General features: G+C 39.0%; 1 protein-coding gene and 12 non-coding genes across 14 annotated transcripts in view; 1 reads left to right on the plus strand and 12 right to left on the minus strand.

Annotated features, from left to right (window-relative positions):
• adss2 (adenylosuccinate synthase 2) overlaps positions 1-19,721 on the plus strand; it is a 38,118-nt gene extending 18,397 nt beyond the window's left edge. For both annotated transcript variants that reach the window (XM_088351789.1, XM_088351790.1), the window contains 5 exons: positions 10,272-10,426; positions 11,580-11,704; positions 11,787-11,884; positions 13,688-13,837; positions 18,500-19,721. In XM_088351789.1, the coding sequence (XP_088207915.1) occupies positions 10,272-10,426; positions 11,580-11,704; positions 11,787-11,884; positions 13,688-13,837; positions 18,500-18,552 (581 nt within the window). In that variant the 3' untranslated portion in view covers positions 18,553-19,721. The remainder of the gene's footprint in view (positions 1-10,271; positions 10,427-11,579; positions 11,705-11,786; positions 11,885-13,687; positions 13,838-18,499) is intronic.
• Positions 117-189, minus strand: trnat-ugu (transfer RNA threonine (anticodon UGU)). The gene has a single exon. It is a non-coding gene; the product is annotated as a tRNA-Thr (tRNA).
• trnat-agu (transfer RNA threonine (anticodon AGU)) lies at positions 747-820 on the minus strand. Its single transcript has one exon. It is a non-coding gene; the product is annotated as a tRNA-Thr (tRNA).
• Positions 1,064-1,136, minus strand: trnat-agu (transfer RNA threonine (anticodon AGU)). The gene has a single exon. It is a non-coding gene; the product is annotated as a tRNA-Thr (tRNA).
• trnat-agu (transfer RNA threonine (anticodon AGU)) lies at positions 1,379-1,451 on the minus strand. Its single transcript has one exon. It is a non-coding gene; the product is annotated as a tRNA-Thr (tRNA).
• Positions 1,968-2,040, minus strand: trnat-ugu (transfer RNA threonine (anticodon UGU)). The gene has a single exon. It is a non-coding gene; the product is annotated as a tRNA-Thr (tRNA).
• On the minus strand, positions 2,279-2,351 carry trnan-auu (transfer RNA asparagine (anticodon AUU)). The gene has a single exon. It is a non-coding gene; the product is annotated as a tRNA-Asn (tRNA).
• On the minus strand, positions 2,595-2,667 carry trnat-agu (transfer RNA threonine (anticodon AGU)). Its single transcript has one exon. It is a non-coding gene; the product is annotated as a tRNA-Thr (tRNA).
• Positions 2,911-2,980, minus strand: trnat-agu (transfer RNA threonine (anticodon AGU)). The gene has a single exon. It is a non-coding gene; the product is annotated as a tRNA-Thr (tRNA).
• Positions 3,227-3,299, minus strand: trnat-ugu (transfer RNA threonine (anticodon UGU)). The gene has a single exon. It is a non-coding gene; the product is annotated as a tRNA-Thr (tRNA).
• trnat-ugu (transfer RNA threonine (anticodon UGU)) lies at positions 3,548-3,620 on the minus strand. Its single transcript has one exon. It is a non-coding gene; the product is annotated as a tRNA-Thr (tRNA).
• Positions 3,865-3,937, minus strand: trnat-agu (transfer RNA threonine (anticodon AGU)). Its single transcript has one exon. It is a non-coding gene; the product is annotated as a tRNA-Thr (tRNA).
• trnat-ugu (transfer RNA threonine (anticodon UGU)) lies at positions 4,180-4,254 on the minus strand. Its single transcript has one exon. It is a non-coding gene; the product is annotated as a tRNA-Thr (tRNA).
• Positions 19,722-23,796: the final 4,075 nt, after the last annotated feature.

Raw genomic sequence — 23,796 nt, forward strand, 5'->3', positions numbered from 1 at the left:
ATTGATACCTATCTAAAATAACACCAGACAGACACATAGTAACAGAAGACTTCTTGTCCAGCACTTCTTTACTGCAGTCTTATGAATCTTCTAAACTGTTTAAATATCTTCTATATAGCCCCTGGTGAGAATTGAACTCACGACCCCTGGTTTACAAGACCAATGCTCTGACCACTGAGCTACAAGGGCTTAAAAAAGTGTTAAAATGCTTTCTAAAAATCGAAATTAACCTAATTTCGCGGGGGAACAAGATTGTCATTCAAAACAGTCGAGTTTAAGACTGACCAGAAGACCGAATCAAAAACAGCTACATTGGGATCCCATTGATACCTGTCAACAATAATTCCAGACGGACACATAGTAACAGAAGACTTCTTGTCCAGCACTACTTTACTGCAGTCTTATGAATCTTCTAAACTGTTAAAATATTTTCTATATAGCCCATGGTGAGAATTGAACTCACAACCCCTGGTTATAAGACCAGTACACTGACCACTGAGCTACAAGGGCTACCAAAACTGTTAAAATGCTTTCTAAAAATCGAAATCAATTTCGCGGGGGAACAAGATTGTCTTTCAAAAAAGTCGAGTTTAAGACTGACCAGAAGACCAAATTAAAAACAGCAAGATGCCATTGATACCTGTCAACAATAATTCCCGACAGACACATAGTAACAGAAGACTTCTTGTCCAGCACTACTTTACTGCAGTCTTATGAAACTTCTAAACTGTTAAAATACTTCTACATAGCCCTGGTGAGAATTGAACTCACGACCCCTGGTTCACTAGACCAGTGTTCTGACCACTGAGCTACAAGGGCTGCCAAAACTATTAAAAATGCTTTCTAAAAATCTAAATTAACCTAATTTCGCGAGGGTACAAGGTTGTCTTTCAAAAAAGTCGAGTTTAAGACTGACCAGAAGACCAAATTAAAAACATCAAGATGCCATTAATACCTGTCTACAATAATTCCAGACAGACTCATATTAGCGGAATATTTCCTGTCCATCACTTTTTTACTGCAGTTAGATGATATTTCTGAACTATTCAGATGTCTTCTATTTAGGCCTTGGTAAGAATTGAACTCACGACCCCAGGTTTACTAGACCAGTACTCTGACCACTGAGCTACAAGGCCTTCCAAAATTGTTAAATAGCTTTCTAAAAATCGAAATTAACGTAATCTGCAAGGGTACAAGATTGTCATTCAAAACAGTCGAGATTAAGTCTGACCAGTAGACCAAATCAAAAACAGCAAGATGCCATTGATATCTATCTAAAATAACACCAGACAGACAAATAGTAACAGAAGACTTCTTGTCCAGCACTTCTTTACTGCAGTCTTATGAATCTTCTTAACTATTAAGACGTCTTCTATCTAGGCCCTGATGAGAATTGAACTCATGACCCCTGGTTTACTAGACCAGTGCTCTGACCACTGAGCTACAAAGCCTGCCAAAACTGTTAAAATGCTTTCTAAAAATCGAAATTAACCTAATTTCGCGAGGGCAAAAGATTGTCTTTCAAAAAATTCGAGTTTAAGACTGACCAGAAGACCAAATCAAATACAGCAACATCAAGATCCCATTGATACCTGTCTACAATAATTCCAGACAGACTCTTATTGGCAGAAGATTTCCTGTACATCATTTCTTTACTGCAAATAGATGATCCTTCTGAATTATTCAGATGACCAGTACTCTGACCACTGAGCTACAAGGCCTGCCAACATTACATAGTAGCTTTCTAAAAATCTAAATAACTTAATTTCAAAAGGGTACAAGATTGTCATTCCAAACAGTCGAGTTTAAGACTGACCAGAAGACCGAATCAAAAACAGCAACATCGGGATCCATTGATAGCTGTCAACAATAATTCCAGACGGACACATAGTAACAGAAGATTTCTTGTCCACCACCTCTTTACTGCAGTCTGATGATCTTCTAAACTGTAAAAATATCTTCTATCTAGAGCCTGGTGAGAATTGAACTCACGACCCTTGGTTTACAAGACCAGTGCTCTGACCACTGAGCTACAAGGCCTGCCAAACCATTAAAATGCTTTCTAAAAACGGAAATTAACGTAATTTCGCAAGGGTACAAGATTGTCATTCAAAACAGTCGAGATTAAGTCTGACCAGTAGACCAAATCAAAAACAGCAAGATGCCATTGATATCTATCTAAAATAACACCAGACACATACTAACAGAAGACTTCCTGTCCAGCACTTTTTCAATACAGTCTTATAAACTTTCTAAACTATTCAGATGTCTTCTATCTAGGCCTTGATGGGAATTGAACTCACTACCCCTGGTTTAATAGACCAGTGCTCTGACCACTGAGCTACAAAGCCTGCCAATATTATAAAATAGCTTTCTAAAAATCGAAATTAAGTTAATTTCACAAGGGCACAAGATTGTCTTTGAAAAAAGTCGAGTTGAAGACTGACCAGAAGACCAAATTAAAAACAGCAAGATCCCATTGACACCTGTCTACAATAATTCCAGACAGACTCATATTAGCGGAAGATTTCCTGTCCATCACTTCTTTACTGCAGTTAGATGATCTTTCTGAACTATTCAGATGTCTTCTATTTAGGCCTTGGTGAGAATTGAACTCACGACCCCTGGTTTACTAGACCAGTACTCTGACCACTGAGCTACAAGGCCTGCCAATAATACATGGTAGCTTTCTAAAAATCGAAATTAACCTAATTTCGCGGGGGTACAAGATTGTCTTTCAAAAAAGTTGAGTTTAAGACTGACCAGAAGACCAAATCAAAAACAGCAAGATGCCATTGATACCTATCAAAAACAATTCCAGACAGACACATAGTAACAGAAGACTTCTTGTCCAGCACTTCTTTACTGCAGTCTTATGAATCTTCTAAACTATTAAGACATCTTCTATCTAGGCCCTGATGAGAATTGAACTCACGACCCCTGGTTTACTAGACCAGTGCTTTGACCACTGAGCTACAACGCATTCAAAAACTGTTAAAATGCTTTCTAAAAATCGAAATTAACCTTATTTCGCGAGGGTACAAGATTGTCTTTCAAAACAGTCGAGTTTAAGACTGACCAGAAGACCAAATCAAAAACAGAAAGATGCCATTGATACCTATCTAAAATAGCACCAGACACACACATAGTACCAGAAGACTTCTTGTCCAGCACTACTTTAGTGCGGTCTTGTGAATCTTCTAAACTGTTTAAGTATCTTCCATATAGCCCCTGGTGAGAATTGAACTCACGACCTCTGGTTTACAAGACCAGTGCTCTGACCACTGAGCTACAAGGGCTACCAAAACCATTAAAATGCTTTCTAAAAATCGAAATTAACCTAATTTCGCGGGGAAACAAGATTGTCATTCAAAACAGTCGAGTTTAAGACTGACCAGAAGACCGAATCAAAAACAGCAACATCGGGATCCCATTGATACCTGTCAACAATAATTCCCGACAGACACATAGTAACAGAAGACTTCTTGTCCAGCACTACTTTACTGCAGTCTTATGAATCTTCTAAACTGTTAAAATACTTCTATACAGCCCCTGGTGAGAATTGAACTCACGACCCCTGGTTTACAAGACCAGTGTTCTGACCACTGAGCTACAAGGGCTGCCAAAACTGTTAAAAATGCTTTCTAAAAATCGAAATTAACCTAATTTCGCGAGGGTACAAGATTGTCTTTCAAAAAAGTCGAGTGTAAGACTGACCAGAAGACCAAATTAAAAACATCAAGATGCCATTAATACCTGTCTACAATAATTCCAGACAGACTCATATTAGCGGAAGATTTCCTGTCCATCACTTCTTTACTGCAGTTAGATGATCTTTCTGAACTATTCAGATGTCTTCTATTTAGGCCTTGGTGAGAATTGAACTCACGACCCCTGGTTTACTAGACCAGTACTCTGACCACTGAGCTACAAGGCCTGCCAACAATACATAATAGCTTTCTAAAAATCGAAATTAACCTAATTTCGTGAGGGTACAAGATTGTCTTTCAAAAAAGTTGAGTTTAAGACTGACCAGAAGACCAAATCAAAAACAGAAAGATGCCATTGATACGTATCTAAAATAACACCAGACACACACATAGTAACAGAAGACTTCTTGTCCAGCACTTCTTTACTGAGGTCTTATGAATCTTCTAAACTGTTTAAATATCTTCTATATAGCCCCTGCTGAGAATTGAACTCACAACCCCTGGTTTACAAGACCAGTGCTCTGACCACTGAGCTAAAAGGACTGCCAAAACTGTTAAAATGCTTTCTAAAAATCGAAATTAACCTAAATCCGCGGGGGAACAAGATTGTCATTCAAAACGGTCGAGTTTAAGACTGACCAGAAGACCGAATCAAAAACAGCAACATCAAGATCCCATTGATACCTGTCTACAATAATTTGAGAGAGACTCACAATAACAGAACCCCCTCTGTCTAACATTTCTTTAATGCTGTCTGATGAACTTTCCACTCAAGGGGTGGCCAACCCAGTCCTCAAAAGCCGCATGTCCTGCATGTTTTGGAGGTTTCTGTTCTCCATCACAGGTGATGCAAATTTTAAGATTGTTTGCAAGCTGTGTTGAAGCTTGATAATTACCCAGGTCATTGAACTCACCAGTATTTGAACAGAAAAACTCCAAAAACATTGCACGCGGCTTTTGAGGGCTGTATTGGCCACCCCTGTTCTACTCTATTAAGATATCCTTTATCTAGATGCTCTCACAAGTGTTCTTATCACTGAGCTCCAAGGTTTACCAACTGAGCTCTAAAGCTTTCTAAAAATGAAAATTAACCCCATTTCACCAGGGTAGAAGATTGCCATTCAAAACAGCTGAGTTTAACACATTCTAGAGAGACCAAACCAAATACAATAACTTTAAACCCCAAGAATACCTGTTCTACAATAATTTTTAAGATACTCATATTAACAGAAGACTCTCTGTTGAACATATCCTTTTTGCTGTCAGATGAACATTCTATGTTATTAAGATATAACTTCTCTAGGCCCTGGATATTACTTCTCAAGGCCTTGGTGTGAATTGATCTGATGACCACTAGGGTTGATCATTGTCCTGAAATTATTCCCTGGCGTTTGATACTAACTGTTTAGCACCTACTAAGTCTTAAAACTAGTATGTTTACGTTTTTGCAATCGGGGACAATCCTTCTGAAATCATTTATACTTTATAGCACTAGATGAGGTAAATATAATGTGTGGCACGCAAGCGCGCGAAAATGCGGCGGGTCCGAAATGCCGTATTTTGAAGTCGAGTCGAAGTTTTTGTTTTGTTTTACTCAATAATTGAACTGAGTTTTTGATTTATTTGATATGGCGCCTAGAAAGACAGTTTCTAAACCATGTTTTTGCGGTGCCGTGGACCATGGAGCAATGATCCAGTGCAGTCACTGCAAACACTATATTCACTATGAGTGCTCTGGACTGTCAGTTCAGGACCTAAGCCTCGCGATACAGGATAAGCAAGCTACTTACATCTGCAAGTCCTGCGTCCCCGGTTTATCCGCTGATGATAAGGATTCTTACGCCTCTCTGAGTAGCTCTGGAACGGTGTTCACCTACGTGGATAGCACTCCGGTGCCTCTATCCGGGTCGTCTGGGCCGTGCGGTGCCCTGAACTCTGCTGATTTGGTCTCCACTGTCCGTGAAACCGTGAAGGCCATGGTACCAACTTTGGTCCGAGAGATAATGACGCAGATGATGCCAGAAGTTGCTAGAATGTCGACTAGCCTAATGGAGGAAATGCTAGCAAAGGAGGCTAGGAAGCATAATCTCGTGGTGGTTGGAGCAAAGACACATCGAGAAAATGGGGAAGCTGTCCAGGATACCCAGCTCTTTCAGCAAGTCGCCGAAGCAGTTCCGGGAGTAGAGAAACAGGACATTCTGGAAGTTTTTCGTGATGGAAGGCTGAGGAATGATGGTAAACCCAGGATTGTGAAGATCCGATTGCGGAATACAAGATCAAGGCTGGCGTTTCTCCGTGGATTCAATCGGGTGAAAAGTACCTTTCCGACGTTGTCTTCTGGATTTGTTCGTCCAGATATGACACCAAAAGAAAATGAACGCGACAGGGAACTACAGGACGAACTTAAGCGCCGTCGGGACGAAGGTGAAGTAAACATTATTATACGGGACGGGAAAATTATTGTCAAGCCGGGAAATGCCTAAGGTCGCCTTCGCCTTTCTTGAACAGCCCCTTGATTCATCTCCTTAATGCCCAATGTTTGACTTCTAAGGCAGATGACTTGGTTTCGTACATCAATTTCTACACCCCTGATATTTTGGCAATTACAGAAACTTGGTACTCCGCTGGTGACACAGGGCCAACTATAGAGAAATATCAGTCCATTAGAACTGACGATAAAAATGCCCAACATGGAGGAGTTTTGCTCATGGTTTCTCATGGTATAACTGTGTTTTCTGTCGCTAATTATCAATTCGATAGAATTGAGTTATTGAGATGTGATATTCTTATTTCTGGGGTGAAGCTGAGAATAGTGCTTGTATATCGCTCTGGTCTGAGCTCTTTTCAGGCCAACGTCGCTATGTTCGAACATCTGAATTCTATTTTTGATACTAAATTGCAAATTCTACTTATGGGTGATTTTAACTTTCCTGACCTTCACCACAGTTTTCTTCAAAATTCTGATACTAATCTAACTTCAATGTTCAAAAACTTGGTTTCAAATGCAGGTTTCTTTCAGCATGTCGATAAACCAACCAGGGGGTCCAACGTATTAGACCTTGTGTTTTCCACTGACAGATATCTGATTAAAAACATTGACGTTGGGCCGAGTTTCTCTACCAGTAATCACGATTCTGTTACTTTCCAACTTAACCTGGCTCTTAAAAAAGATACCGCTGCTCAGAACTACATAAATTTTAAAGACTGTGATCTACATGGCATGAGATACTTTCTGTCTAGTGTCAACTGGTACCTCTTATTTGATAATTGTGGGAATATTGAAGAAATGTGGGCAATATTTAAATCTGTTGTTTACACTTTGATATCTGTATACGTACCCTCAGTTGCTGTTACACCTCACGTCAACCGTGATATAGCTGAATTGCATAGGCGAAAGCAGTTTATTCACAAGCTTTATAAACGTGATCAGTTGGCATACTTGGAAAGTTATCAAGATGCTTCAAGGGAACTGCGGAGGGCCATCAGGCGGGAAAGGGTGGCCGAGGAAAATAAAGTTTTAGAGGCTAATAATACTCGTAAATTATTTTCATACATCAACCGTAAACTAATTTCTAGGGCATCTATTCCCAACCTGAAGGCATCTGACGGTACCGTTGCTACAGATAATGCTGACAATGTCCGTATATTAAATGATCAGTATGCCAGTGTTTTTGGTCGTGACAATGGGGTTTCACCTGACTTTCCCAGCAGAACTTCAGCTGTTCTAAATTCTGTGGAACTTTCAAAGGACTTAATTCATAGATACTTGATAAAACTTCCCAGCAAATTTTCAGCCGGCCCTGACAAAATTCCAAATTTCTTGCTTAAAAAGCAGGGATGTGATTTTTCCGCTAATTCGCGGAATTCCGCTTTTTTTATCTCCAAAAATAAAATTTTAAAATTTCCGGTGTTTTAATTGGTAAAAAAAACGATTTCGTCTCGACAGCATGCCATTTGAGTGTTTCCGTAACTGAAATGAAACGTACTTGCGATTGGTTGAAGTCTCGTGTTGACCAATAAACGCGCTTGTTATAGGAGTGTGCCATTGTTCATTTCTCACACGTTTTTGCCGGGTGTTTAAAGAAAGATGTCCGTGATCGAACGCAAAGATGCTCCGCGAGCTAAAGAAATTGATAAGATTGTAAAAAACAAGTTTCGATGGGACTGGTTGGAGAAGGAATTATCTACGAATGTTGGAAAGAAGACTGTGACGAATTTGTTCAATGACTTTATTCGGAAGATCGATCGTGCCGGGAAAGCACTTTGCATTTGGTGTCATGATACCATCGACTATGGTGGGAGAGGTTTCAAAGCTCTTGAAAGTCACGCAAAGAGCAAAAAACACGTGAAAGAACTCCAGTCAAGAACGACAAATTATTCCATCGCTGGAAGTTTCGGTGCCCAAACGAAAACTCCAAAACTTTACGGCCTCCATCCCTTATTGACATCACAATCGGAAGCGGTAATAAAGAGACGTGATCCACCCCAACAACCTGTACCAGTTGCTGATAGAGTCGTGAATTTTGAGGTAGGTGGTAAACTTTTCAAATTTATTTGACAGTTTTCCCATTTTTTTCGAAAATATTATAACGTAATAAAAATGGCCATAAATATTTAACAATTACAATAATAGATTTTCATGTGTACATTACACCAACACTTTACTGTAGGGCCTATACTTATTGTACTTTTTACTGCCCTGGTCCTACCTGGTTTCCCCCCCCCCCCCCCCCAGCTACCAATCACCCCCCCCCCCCCCCCCGCTAATTTTCAGATAATTTCACTTTGGTCAAATCACATCCCTGAAAAAGCTAGCTGACTTTTTATGTGAACCATTATTTTACCTGTTTTCTAGATCTTTTGAGGATTCACAGCTGCCTGAGGACTGGCTTAGTGCTATTGTCATACCAATTTTTAAAGGGGGGAGCACAACAAGTGCAGCCAACTATAGACCAGTTAGCTTGACTAGCTGCGTCTGTAAAGTGTTTGAGAAAATTATCTCAGATGCCATATGGAAATTTATACAGGAGCACAATCTTTTTACGTTTAAACAACATGGGTTTAGGTCCGGACATTCTACCATGACTAACTTAATAGCTCATTTGAATAATATTACCAGTATGTTTTTTGTTCACAATATGGCTGGTCATGTTGTTTACTTAGACTTTTGCAAGGCTTTTGATAAAGTGTCTCATAACAAGCTTTTACAAAAACTGAAATGCTATGGTATTAGGGGAAAACTGCTTGAATGGATAACAGCATATTTGTCAAATCGTAAACAATGCGTAAAAATTGATGATGTTCTTTCAGCGTGGTCGGAAGTTTGTAGTGGGGTACCGCAGGGCTCAGTACTAGGACCATTATTATTTCTGTTTTTTGTGAACGACCTACCTGAGGCCATTCAATGTAGTGACATCTCAATTTTTGCCGATGATGCTAAACTGTCGGCTTTCTTACCAAAAACCCAGGTGACAGGAACAATTGATTCTCTCCAAAATGACATTAAATCAGTTTTTCTTTGGTCCGAAAAGTGGCAACTGCAATTGTCATCTCATAAATGCTTAGCACAGTCGTTTTTACATGGTTCTGTTCCGCTGTATAACATTAATGATCATGATTTGCATGTTGTTACTGAACATAAGGATCTGGGTGTCACTCTTACTTCAAACTTAAAGTTTATCACGCATATCGCCAAAATTACCAACAAAGCCAATAACATAGCATCAAACATTTACAGAAACTTTTACAACAAGAACCCAGCATTCTTAGTTCGAATGTTTTGCGTTTATGTTAGACCCGGGTTAGAATATAACAGCGTTGTGTGGAATCCTTACTTACTCAAGGACATTAACTTACTGGAAGGAGTTCAACGACGGTATACGAAGCGGATACCTGGGATGCACAGCTTGTCATTTCCGGAAAGACTACAAAGACTGAACTTGGACTTTTTGGAGCTCCGTAGAATTCGATTTGATTTAATTTTTGTGTTCAAAGTATTGCATGGAATGATCGATGTGCCTTTTGATCAATTTTTTGAGTTCTGTCGTGTTGATGGTTTACGTGGTCACAGATATAAGTTACGGGTGCCTAGACCTACCAGCAACTTGCACGGAAACTTTATTTCTTTCAGGATACCAAAAATTTGGAATTTTTTGCCTGACCGGGTTATTAGTGCAAATACGGTGCAAACCTTTAAGCAAAGGTTGGCAGAAACAGATCTGTCAAATTTCCTTAGGGGAGGGGGCGTAAGGTGACCATATTTGGCCATGCTCACTCTCAGCATTAGTTTTTCTTTTTGTGTCATGTTTTGATTAATGTATCCAACAATACCTTCAATAAAAACATTTCTTTTTTTTTTTTTTTCTAATCAAAAATTACAAACATAAATAATAGAAAGAAAAATAAAATACTCTTTACCTTACATGTAACCTTTAAAATTACAATAAAAATATTGTTTAACAAAGGTATCTGCACTTTTATTCAAAGGCAGGTTGTGCTTTGTACACCCATCTGAGAAGTCATCACTATAGAGTTCATATCACAACTATGTGTCTTTTTTAGGTACTTACCCGTTTGTGACGTCGTCAAACTGCACAGTGGGAGGTGTGTGCACGGGCCTGGGCATACCGCCGCAGAATGTTGGCAATGTTTATGGCGTGGTCAAGGCCTACACCACCCGAGTAGGCATCGGCGCATTCCCCTCGGAGCAGAACAACGTATGTCAAAAAATCTCACTTAACATTATATATGCATTCTTTGTTTTGGGGAGTTTGATACAGAGTTATAGAAGTTTCAATACTGTGATGCAGAATTTCACTCAAAAACTAAATATCGGGTGCACCTATAAGTTTGTTTTTGTCTCTCACTAAGTAAATGAGTCAGATTTTTGAAAAAGTTTATATTTAGTGCAATAAATTACTGTATTTTCACGACTATAAGGCGCAGTGCATTAATAGGTGCAGCCTCTCTCCCATTTCACTATTAAAGACACACATAAGGCAACCTCACAATAGAGCCAGGCATGAAGATCGCCCATCTTTAGGCAAAATTCACCATTTTGAAGAAAAAAAGGTGACCTACGTGAACTGTATTGCTCAGGGGAAAAAATGTTTTGAGGTGGGTTATAATTAGCTTTTCCAGAGTGAATCGAGTATTTCAGGTGCTGCGTTTGAATTCAAATCAATTCAGTCTGCACAAGCAAGAGTAGTGTACACACGCTGCCCGACCTACGAACGACCTACGTTCATTTGTTGAATTTTTTCATAAGTTGCTTCAGTGCTATATTTTGTTTGGTTATGGTATGTTTAAGGCTTCTACAGGTAACCTGTATTTTGTACAAAAAAAAAAAACATTTAATAAAATAATATGTTCTATAAAGATAAATAAAGTGAGGTTTTACTTACTTTTAGGAAAAAAAGCATCCCGACCATATTCCCCAAACGCATCAAGCTTTCTTATTCCACTTTTGTTTCAAGATATACACTTTACACCAACCATATTGAACGGATGCACGAGATATTAAACCATAAAAATGTCAAAGGTTTATTTTCTAAGAATGATTTAAATGGTAATCATAGTTTTATTCTTTTGCACAGTCCTAAAAATGTGAGCATTGTCATTACACCCCTTACAGGCATAAACACTTTTTTTTTTAAAAACAGCGTTATTAAGTCGAAGCCTATTTGACACTGCTGTTAATAATCACGTCTAATTGGTAACTGAATTTTGAGAACTAGTTTAAAATTATTTTTAGATGCTCAAAGCGTCATATTTAGGATATCTAGGTTGTGTTTTTTAGCTGCTAAATGGCTATCTGCAGTTTTTTTTTAGCCCCACTTCAGCAATATTTACCCATTTTGGGTTATGCAGGACATTGGTGAGCTGTTGCAGACCCGAGGAAGGGAGGTCGGAGTGACCACCGGTAGGAAGCGGCGCTGTGGTTGGCTCGACCTGATGTTAATCAAATACGCGGACATGATCAACGGCTTCACTGCGTAAGTGAACTGGTACCATATTCCCTTCCAAACACATCAATGTTATTTGAAGCATTCGGGTATAACCCAGTCCTTTTTGCAGTTTAGCCCTTACTAAACTGGACATACTTGATGTCTTCAACGAGATCAAAGTTGGAGTGGCCTACAAGGTTGACGGACAAATTATACCGCACTTCCCAGGTGATTGAATAATTCACCATATTTTTTGGACTATGAGGCTCACGCAAAACCCAAATTTGCAAGAAAATTCAACGTGCGCCTTATTAACCGATGCACTTTATAAGCAGACAAACTTGGAAATGCGTTCCCACATTTGTGCAATTAGTGATCTTTTAAAATAAAATAATTGCCCCATGGACCAAACAGCAATGGTAAGAGCACTGCATTCTGGCCAACAGGCTGCTAGAGACATGGATGGTGTTTCACAAATGCATAACATTAAATGCAACAGGAATCAAACCCAGTGCGCGGTGGGCAAAGCTGAGAATTCTACCCACTACATCACTAGGGATACAGACAGGCATTAGGTTTTATTTCATTATCACAATGTTTTAGTTGGTAGATATGTTAGAGTACAGAGAATGTTTTACTTTTTCTCAGCTCAAACTTAGCATTGTAGGTAACACACGTTTTGAACATGTGCGGCCTTGTTTTTATTCATATCTTTCAGGACGACCAAATTACTTCCAACAATGCCTTTCTCATCATTCATTTCATAAACTTGTGCAACCGTACCATGAACCACTTTAATGTCTGACAATATTCTTGCGCACCGGCCTAATACTATCATTTTGGGTCGGACTAAAAGCTGTGTGATGATGAGATAACACTTGAAGCCCCAACATGTAATTTTTGTCCACTACATGACACTGTGTTGTCTGGTTTGAGCGAGGGCCAGCGATACACGGCAGAGAGTGGCGGTCGGATGCCAGAAAAACATGGCGCTGATATAAGAAGGCATTCCACGGTGAAAAAGAAATTGATTTCTTGACCATTGATATGATAGTGTAAATAGCTGTGATTTTACCACGTATTCTTACTAATGTTTTGTTTTACTGGAAAAAAGTTTTTTGATCCACTAGATGGCACTTAATATTACACACTCTCCCTTTAATTTTTTAATTCCCTTTTCATGTGACATCTGTATCCCTAGTGTGTCACGACCAGAACAGAATTAGGACCCAGATGCGTAACGTTAACCACAAGTTTATAAAGGTAAAGAGGAAGGGCAGCGCCCGCGATCCGGTCCTCGCTGGACGCGGGAAGGAGGCCGCTCACAGAATCTGAACGTGTTCCTAATGCAGAAGTGGATCTTCCGGAGATGGAAAAAACAGGTCGATAGCCGGGACAGTAGAGCAAAACGTAGTCGGGATCAAAACCGAGTCGTAAGCCGGGACGGGAGAGCAACACATGGTCGGGGTCAAAAAACAGGTCGTAGCCGGAGACAAACGGGGAAATTAGGAACGGACGGGTGAAAAACGGGTACAAAAAGCGGGACCGACGGGAGTCAGAGTCAAAGTGCTTGCCTTGTAGAAATAGGAGTTCGCTGACGGACTGGCAACAGGCGAGTGAAAGGACTGTGCTTAAGCAAGACAGGGAACCAATCAGGAAGCCCGCAGCGGCTGGTGTCAAACGAGCAGGCACAGGTGAAACTAATCAGTCATCACGACATAGTGGTCTAGTAGATAGGACCTGGCACACTTCATGCTGCCATCCTGGTTTGATTCCCCTTGCATCTAATATTATGAAATTGTATGCAATTATCATCAGTGAAATATTTGGACTGATCCCTCAATGTGCAGAAGTTTTTAATTTCCGCGCAACATTCAGTTGTTTTAACTTTATGCACCTTATAGTCCGGTGTGCCTTATATAAGAAAAAATAAATCTAACAAAATACTATTTTGGGGGGGTGTGCCCTTTAGTGAGGAAAGTACGGTAACCCTTAATAACCAAAATGTAATGATATAATTGTTTTCTGCAGCCAATCAGGAGGTCCTGATGAATGTGGAGGTCCAATACGAGACACTGCCAGGCTGGAACTGCAGCACGACGGAGGCCAGGAAATTCGATGAGCTCCCAGAGAACGCCCAGAAATATGTGCGGTTCGTTGCGGAGAACGCCGGAGTGCCTGGTATGAATGAACACCAAGTAAAAGCAAAAACAATACATTTTCTATGGTTGCATTCGACAACAGATTTCTATTTTGGCCGATGAGGAGTAGGTTATTTCAAGTTATAGCATTGGCAGCAGAGTGAGTTAAAATGTGAAAGCTACTGTTGAAAAAATTACAAGAAAGAATATACATCTCTTTAGAATACCAACAACAATAATTTTTACCTATGATTTTTGTTAAACGCTTGACCTTTTAATGAATTGAATTTCATGGAATGAATCTTAATCTGGATTGTCTACATTCCCCACAGGGTATTTTAAGGGCATAAGGTAAATGGTTTAACGTGTTACATCTATAATTAAAGATGAATAATATTTAGTGTCATGCAGACCTAATGGCATCAAATTTTCATTTTGTATGTATTCATAAATTCAATACAAGTTAAAGGAAAACAGAAATCTTAAAAATATGGTAAAAATATGTAATAAATCGTCGCTGCTATCCTACAAATCTTCACTTTTGGTCTTTTTAATTTGCGTAAATTGAATGTTTACAACGAAGAGTGCAAAAATGCAAACATAAAAAAAGCTGGAAAAAAGTTTTGTCTTTTTAAATCAGCATGAACGAAATTAAAAAATAATGCAGTAGTTATATACCTGGACAACAAGTGTACACATTTATTTTACTTACTTTTTTGTAATTAGCTGTGTCAAAATAAGGGAACAGTAATGTTTGACTACAATATGTCACAGAAGGGTGAAGTGCAAATGAAAACGAGTGCTAAAAAGCACAAAGAAGAATACAAACTACGAAGACTCAGTGATCAATTGCAATATTTTACCTATCATTCATTTTCCCAGTCTAACTTTTTGTAAAAAGGAACTGATCATTTCGTTACTTACAAATGTTTTTAAAAGATGCATGTTAATATGATATTTCATGTGTGTTTGTTATTTATTAAAATCAATATTGTTTTATTTAGCAAATAAGGTTTTTTTGTTTTTTACCTATCAGAGGCGCTAAATAATACACACTGTCCCTTTAAATATTGCAAGTTCATATGGACATAGTATACAGGACTTAACATCTTCATAATATGTTATATAATTACAGAGGGAAAAACGTTAACACCTGACAAATACCGTATTTTTCAGACTATAGGGCGCACCTAAAAAAAAAATTGACAAGAAATTTTAAAGAGTGCCTTATATACCCTAAAATATGCAGCATTAGATTGGAGATGAATACAGCATTTTTTTATGCTTTACTACCCTATTTGTGCAATGATTAATCAAAAAACATCGCTGACCATAATCTCAAAACATTGTTCCAGGGAATCAAACCCCAGTGACGGAGCTGAGAGCACGACTAGTAACCACTAGATCACCAGTTCTATAGTTGACGTACGAAAAGGCATTCAATTTTATCTCATATCACACTATTTGTATGAAACTGTAGGAGATAACTGAAATGTCTTCCTGAAAGATATACGGTAAATGAACGCAAAGACTGATTCATCATCAGATTAATTAGAGTTGTTCCCCTCTTCGTACTCTTGTGTTTATTTATATCATTCAAAACAACTACTTGTTTTTTCCGTTCTCTAACATTCGTTTCTGGCACCCTGATTATTAAAAGTGTGATAGAGAGATGTAATCTAATGCCGTTTTTTTTAATTTTTTGACTGATCACTCGCTGCCCTACTTACGAACAAGATCGTTCGTAAGTTGAATTTGTTCATAAGGTTGCTTCAGTGCTATATTTTGTATGTTTAAGGTTTACATAAGTATGTTTAAGGCTTGTATAAGTAACCTGTATTGTTTTGTACTAAAAAAAACGTTTCATAAAATAATATTCTCTATAAAGATAAATAAAGTTACCGTATTTTCCGCACTATAAGGCGCATCGGGTTATAGGGCGCACCCCGGAAAAATAGTTTTTGGTCCTATATTTGACATACATAAGACGCACCGAATTATAAGGCGCTACAATGGGAACGTCGACAAAACAATCACATAGTTCAGTCAAACTTATTACCCCCTTAACATTCCCAAAGCTTGCAAAGAAGCAAATACGTGTCGTAGACTCGTGCAGATGCGGTGTCCGTACGATGTCACTCAAATGCATCGTTCCAAATATCATTTGGGGGCGGCAGTAGCTCAGGAGGTAGAGCGATCGTTTTAGGATTAAGGGATCCCAGTTCGAATCCCGGCTTGTCCGTGTTACATGTCGAAGTGTCCTTGGGTAAGACATTGAACCCCCAATTACCCCCAATAAGCAGGTTAGCGCCTTACATGGCTGCACAGATCACGGCCGCTATTGGGAAATGTGAAGCACACTGTAAAGCGCTTTGGGAAGTCATTGACTTGAAAAGCGCTATATAAATGCAGATCATTTCAGATCATTTCATTCGGAAGGTTAAAGTCTTGGGATTCAAGAAATGCCAACCATTCCTTAGTTTATATTTTCTTTTTCGCTCGCAACTTTACTGTGCATATGACAATGAGCACTTGGAATTGAGTTTAATTTTAAGAATAGACACTCCATTCCATCCATTATCTGCACCGCTTATCACAGAAACATCGAGTTCAGTCTGAAACAAGATACAGGGACAATATAAAACCCGGAGTAGCTCACCGAAGTCGTTGTGTTCATAATAACGTGCAGCCAATGTCCTCTTATATCCGTGAGGGTAGTAAATCCAGGAGAATAAAATATTTGCAAATACAGAATAGAATAGTAAAATACTGTTTTCTCTATGCCGTCAACCCAACTTGCTATTCACATTCATCTTTTTTGGCCAATTGCAGGCTTTGTTTTGCCCCTTTAGCCTATGCCAGCCTGTAAATGATAAAAAGGATCCGCCCCCTTTACATCCGAATAACTTTAGCCAATAGTGATCGATTCAAATGATGATTGACACATTGGTTAGCCAATGAAACGCCGGTAAATAAATCCCAGCATACACCGCGAACTACTTTGCGTTCGGGGGGAAATCTAGTCGGCAGCTGCTGCATTAGATGCAAGACTTTGCGACTTAACATTGATCCATAAATATGACGCACTGTATTATAAGGCGCATGGTCAGCTTTTGAAAAAAAGAAAGGCTTTTAGGTGCGCCTTATAGTGCAGAAAATACGGTAAGTTTAACTTACTTTTGGAAGATGGGCTTCAAGAGGTTCTTCCCTATGGTAAAAAGTGGCCGAAAAAAAGCGTTCTGACCATTTTCTCAACCGCATCAAGCTTTCATATTCCACTTTCATTTCAAAAGAAACGGCTAGCCTCTTCTTTACACTTTACACCAACTATATTGAATGGATGCAGGATACTAAACAATAAAAACTTTCAAGTTCTTAGCGTGCTTGTCACAAGGGACCGGACCAGAACGGAGGCAGGAGGCAGGAAGGGAGAACTCAATTGCGTTGACGATCAAAACTTTTATTTAGTAAAATAAAAGTCATCCAAAACTCAGGGACGAGACAGAACAAACAGATTTAACTAAAAACGTGCAAACACAGGTTTCTTCCGACTCAAACAAAACAGGACAGAGCAAAACAGAACGGGAGATGCAGACAGAAAATGCAAAACAGAAAATGCAATGAGCCAGCACCCGCAAAACCCACAACCCATCCTTAAGTAGCACACACGCAAATTAGCTGATCTACTGCAGCCGTGCCCAGGGGGCGGGGCCAGCCGGTCGCCACGGCGACCATGCTGGACACGACAGTGCTAGGGATATAGTGTAGAATGTTTACACACAAAACTATGAAGTAGAAGCCAGATTTCTTCTTCGAGGTGGATGCTGGGTGACCTCTCACAGCGCCACACGCCGGTAGTGGTGGAAAGAAGCACTACAGTAATGTCATGTACTCTGAAAAAGATAGATAGATAGATAGATAGATAGATACTTTGTTCATCCCCGAAGGGAAATTCACATTTCCAGCAGCATCCCTGAGCTGAGAACAATCGAGAACAATCGAAAATAACACGGGAGCTGCTGGAGTGGCTGCCATTCGTGACGGCGCCGGAAGAAAAGATTCAATTTGAATCATGTACAAACAAACAAACAATTGAATCATGTACAAACAAACAAACAAACAAAATATTCATGTTTCAATAAGTGGAGTGTTAGGTGCACACAATACAAAATCTAACTTATAGCAATGTTCGGATATTTTTCGTTATCCCAAATCTTTTTTTCGTATTTACCGTTTTACGTAAGTCGAGTGGTCGTAAGTAGGGGAGCGTCTGTATACATTAAGTGTATAAATCCGCAGTGGTTAGATATGGCAGCTCTTACTGTAGTTTTTATTCCATGTGCCTTATATATGAAAAATATTTGATAAAAGGTGTCCCGCTTTATGGTGCAGAAAATACAATAATACAAAATAATAATACAAAAATATGTCTATTTATCCATTATATTTGTTCAGCTCATTCATCTCACTAAGCCGGCGCCAAATGAAACCTGAGTACTTTTTCAGAGGAGGCCTGCATTTAGTGCAAAAGGAAGCCATTGTTGTCATGAACTGATTCTTTAAGTAGCATAGTGGGCCAAGGTGGGCACCCAAAACATTACAGATGAGTTATTACTAAATTGAAAAACACAGATTGGTTGTAAGCCACTGAGAAAAGCCTTTTTCAGAGTTTTGATTATGTTATCTTTGTGTTTGTTTGAAGTCAAATGGATCGGAGTGGGCAAGTCTCGGGAGTCCATGATCCAGCTCTTCTAGATGCCACCAACATCTCGTCTGCATCTTTCAACACACAGCCTGCCTACCTGACTAGACTCTCTCGATTCCCGACTGTCGGTTCGGGAAAACTTCTTACTCATTGCTACCGTCAAAACCACTATGGTGCCGAGATTTTAAAACTCATTTGTTGTTGAACCAAACCTTCAATAAACAGCCTACACCAGCGCCATTAACATTATAAAACCCAACCACACGGCTTGAATCGTGATGTGCCTGTGTGTCTGATCCAGTTTTTAAACTGCTTGCGTTTTATTGTCAGTCAGGTGGACCTGGCATATAAGGTAAAAGGGATGTTTTCTTATTTAACTTCTTATCTGCTGTTAAAATAGGAATTGGGTATGTGAGGGGGGACTTAACCAGAGATTTTAAACGTGTTGCTGCTCTTTTCTCCCTCATGTTAGACACAAAACATGCCTTTATTAAAGGTCGTATGCATGCCTATTTTCGATTCACAAATTTTCCCTTTAATCACCACAGATCTGTGTCACTTGCTCCTGGTTTTTGATTGTTGCACTTTTTGGGGGAAGGGGGATGACTTCATTTGTATGGATCCAGAGCAAATGGACCTTGATTACTCGCCACAAAGAGTTAAAAGCCTCCATACGCTCCATGAAAAATTCAATGTACGAAACCTATTGTTGTGCTCGTCATTTGGTCTATTTATAAGTTTTATTCAATCTATTCAAATTTGAATGTCGCATGTTCAACATCCATCCGTTATATGCGCAGCTTATCCTCAGTAGGGTCATGGGGGTGCTGGAGCCCATCCCAGTCATGTTCGGGCAGTGGGCAGGGGACACCCTCAACTGGTTGCCAGCCAGTCGCAGGGCACAGAGAGACAGACAACTCACTCTCTCATTTACACCCAGGACCAATTTGGACCAGCCAATTAGCCTGCCATACATGTTTTTGGAATGGGGAGAACATGTAAACTCCGCACTGGGAGGCTAGTGTAACTAGAATTGAACCCTGGATCCTTTCACTGTGGGGCTGTGTGCTAAGCATGTTCAACGTGACATTTTTAATTTAATATATGTCGGGAATAAGACTTATTTGTATGAAATGATCCCAAATAATGTCAAACACAAACCTTTATTTTTGTATTTATATTAAAGTTGTGGTCTTAATTTTTCCTAACCGATCATAAATTGTATGATGTTTATTGTGTCCTAATTGTTCTTTGTTTGTGCCCATGTTCACATCGAGGGACTGATGAAAATTGATGCCGGGTAAGGAGGGATATTGATAATCCATTTTCTTTTTGTATACACTATGCTTATATCAAATATATGAATTTCTAGTATTTCTAAATTGTAGTATTTTGATTTAAAAAGCCGGACTCACGTTAAGTGCCGCCATTTTAACTGAAAAGGAGCCTAACGCTAAATTATAATGGAAAAATTGTGGCTTCAACTTCTCACATTGTATAGTATATTTTTACCGTTTTATATTCAAATACCAACGACTGGTTATATATAAACTATCATATTATTTCTTAATGGGATACAATCACAATCGTGGGTCATGAAAGCTGTATGTCAATCAAAGTTTACACCAAGCTCTAATAACTACCGTATGATTCGTTTTAACATCTTAAATTGTACATATCAGTTTTGTTGACTTAATTTAACAATATTTGAGTAAAATTGAGTATGACTTTAGTCGGCATATTTGATTTAAATAGATAGGAAATACAAACTACCGAGATTATAATTTGAGTAGCACATTGTTATTATTAAAAAACTCTTTAAGCATTTAATATATTATTTGGGGGGCATTTGTACGTATAATCCAGGGTTGAGAATTATTTTGATTTATTGTGAATCATGTGAAGACGCATTTTGTTACAGTATGTATAATTTCTTGTTAAAAAGTAAATAAAATGTACGACTACATTTTAAATAATTCAGGCTTCGAACACAAGGTGGCGCCCATCAACTGCAAATAGGAAAATTGCTCTGGCCACTGAGTGGGGTTAATCTGCATTCGCATATCGCTATCTGGTCAAATACATTTCAAATATAAATGTGTTTTAGTCTCATCAATTTCCATTACAATTGGAGATGTTCTGCTTGATATTAAAGTTTCTACCTCATTCAAATAGAATAGATAGAAACTATTTGGAATAGAAATTGGATGAAGAGATCACGGTAAAATAAACATACATTTTGGGGCTTAAAATGTTTGCCTTTGTGCAATATTTGCTCGGTGAATTGTTCCTCATACTATTTTGTCCACGTATCTTTGGTAGTTTGGCTAATTTTAAAACCTTGCAAATACATCTTGAATAGGGAGTCTCTGCGTACATAATCGTTCTTCAATGAAGTTTTATTTAGAGAAAAAAAAGACTGAATCGAATCCCATTCTTCTTCAAGGATGTAATACAAAACTTTCAAGTTGTTCATGATAGGATCCTGGTCCAAATCACCTTTTAACTTACAGTCATAATATCAACAAACATCATTTATTTAAACTGCTTAAAGTAATGCTATACTGTATGTCTTTCCCCTCGTAGATTCACTGTCAACTGGGTAATCATACTCGTCAACTTATACGTTTTCCCGTATGTTATACGTTTTTTGATCATTTCAAATTCCTCACGATTTTTGTACGGGGATAAATGTTCTAGATTGCTGCGTACGTATAATAAACGACCTGGAATTCCTGCAAAAACTGAGAAAGGTGCTGAATTAATTGTTTGTGTTGTTTTTTTGGGGGAAATGGAATGAGCATTTTACACAGATTCATGTTGTTTTATTCTACATGTTCTGTTTTGCCGGGAGTGGACATCTGCTGCGTGTTTTTGGAAGGTTTGTTACCATTTTTTATTAGAAGGGGAATTGTAATCATAAATAAAGGGAGTTTTTGGCTGAGGTTGACTAATATATGCATTCACTCTCACCAATTTACATTACACTCGAAGATGTTCTACAGATTTATAAAGTAATAACGTAATTTAAGTAGAAGAGTTAGTTACAACAAGTTTCAAACAACCTTGGACAAATAAAAGACAGTAAAAACAAATCAACAATTTTCATCTACATGCAGAGGTCCACAATAACGACTTCATGTTGGGGCCTGAATCTTTTCCTTCTTGCACACTTAGTAAGTGAATTGTTCATATTTTATACACATAATGTTAGGGCAGTTTGGCCAATTTATATTTGAAATTCACCCAAATTGGTTTTGGATAGGAAGTGTCTGCGTATAGAAACACTATCAAATGAAAATAGCCATTTTTTATTTTGAGGGGAAAAATGACTTAGTTGTAATATTCTGCAGAAAAAAACTACAGACCAGCTTTTTAGGCTGTTTTTAGTAACGTTGTCTAAATCAGCTTACCTCACTGTCATAATAGCAACAAAAATAATTGGGCTTGCTTAACGTAATGTTTATTTTTCTGTCTTGTAGATTCAGTCCACTGTGTAATCTGCATATCCTCAATCAAGGCAAATGGACTGTCATGAACCGTAACAGGATCAGTACCCAAATGCGTGACATTCTTCACACAAGCCTTTTGTTTTACGGGAAATGGGGCAATCATGCAAGTTAGGCAGCAGTCTGGTGAGGAATGACAGGAAGCCAGAGGCCGACGAGATAGATACCAATAGCCCGAGCAGATCTTGGACAGATTGGGTCGATACCGGACATGACGGGAAAGACAGGATTGATATCAAAACAGAATTAGGAAATTAAATAGGACAAACTAGACGGGAACGAAACTGGAAACCGATATTAAACAGGACAAAATAAACTGGAACAATACCGGACAGGAAATACCAACAGGAAATAGGACCGAGTTAAAACCCACGTCTTGCGGGGCAGAGGTTAGTTGACGGACTGACAAACGGTGAATGAGAGCACTGAGCTTAAATAGAAGGAAAGCCAATCTGTCAACGACCTGCAGCTGGCAGCACATGGGCGGGGCCAAATGGGCGCCAAGGCAACTGTGACATGGACATCCGTATTTATGTGTTTTTTTTTATTTTCCAGACAACCACTCCATTTGTCAGTCATCTTATTTGAGGTCTTTCAATTGGTGCTGTTGGAAGTTCACAATTCAAACTAAAGCTTCACCTGCAGCTAATTTGCATTCTTCCTGTCCACATTTGACTACATCTGAATGCCACACCAATATGCAGTTACCGTTTACACACTGCACTTGATCACATCTTCTGGAGAGCATTTTTGTGACTTTTGTTGAAGGTCAACTGCTCACCTCCTTCAATTTTCAGTTTTCTTGTTATGTGTCACCCCTCCCCCTGTCATTCAATCTCCTGGCACTGTCACTTGTTCCTCATTTGAATCCGCAGTGAGGCCTCTTTGTCCACTGGTCTGCCTCTGCATTGTGCCCCCAAAAAAGGAGTCTGGGTACGTGGACGAGCAAATGTAGGATGTTTTTTTTTTTCCTCTACCGTAGCCCAATGTGGTGCTCAGGCGCTTATTCGGTCTCGTGAATAGAAAGAAAACGTCCCCTTGAATGTCCTCTTGAAGGGAACAATCTTTACTTTGTGGTGCATGTGGGTGTGTGATCTTCTGACCCACTTACAAAGGCCCCCATTGATGAGGGGAATTGGAACTCAGCCACGTTCAAGTCCTTTAAAAAATGGAATGGTTAAAGAGGAAGTTAACCCAATAAAATCCTCTAAAATTCTGTGTTCTGTGTGCCACTGTTATACTAGATCAAACAGAATTTTTTATTAGTTATATAGAAAAATGCACCGATTTAACACTGCTCTGCTCACATTCTGCAAATGTTAATCATAATATTGTTTATATCAGTGGTCGGCAATCACTGGGCTACAGACGGGTACCGGACTTTGGGTCATTTGGTATTGGGCCACACAGAAAAAAATGCCTTATTTTCACACACAGTACCGTATTTAATCGCTCATTTTTGTCCGCGGGATTACAATCAGACGTTATTAGCCGACCACTGTTTATATATTTATATTCCGCTACACCATGTTAAAGTGAATACTTTTGAATTGACAACAAAGAAATATCTACCCAAAATAATGGGGAAATAAAAAGATTTTCCAAGCTGACCCTAGATGACCCTCTGACTAACACTTGTGTAGAGTGCACTCCTGTGACTGTATTTTTTTAACCCTCTATTCTGACTTTTTTCATCTCTTCATCACCTGCCTCCATTCATCTCACAGAATCCATCAAATTCGACCCCCAGCACCAGCAACGCCACCCTTGTTTTTCTTGTGCTCC

Source organism: Urocampus carinirostris, chromosome 13 (genome assembly GCF_059441175.1).
Source record: "Urocampus carinirostris isolate Australia breed hairy pipefish chromosome 13, RoL_Ucar_1.0, whole genome shotgun sequence".
In the NCBI taxonomy this organism is placed as follows: Eukaryota; Metazoa; Chordata; class Actinopteri; order Syngnathiformes; family Syngnathidae; genus Urocampus; species Urocampus carinirostris.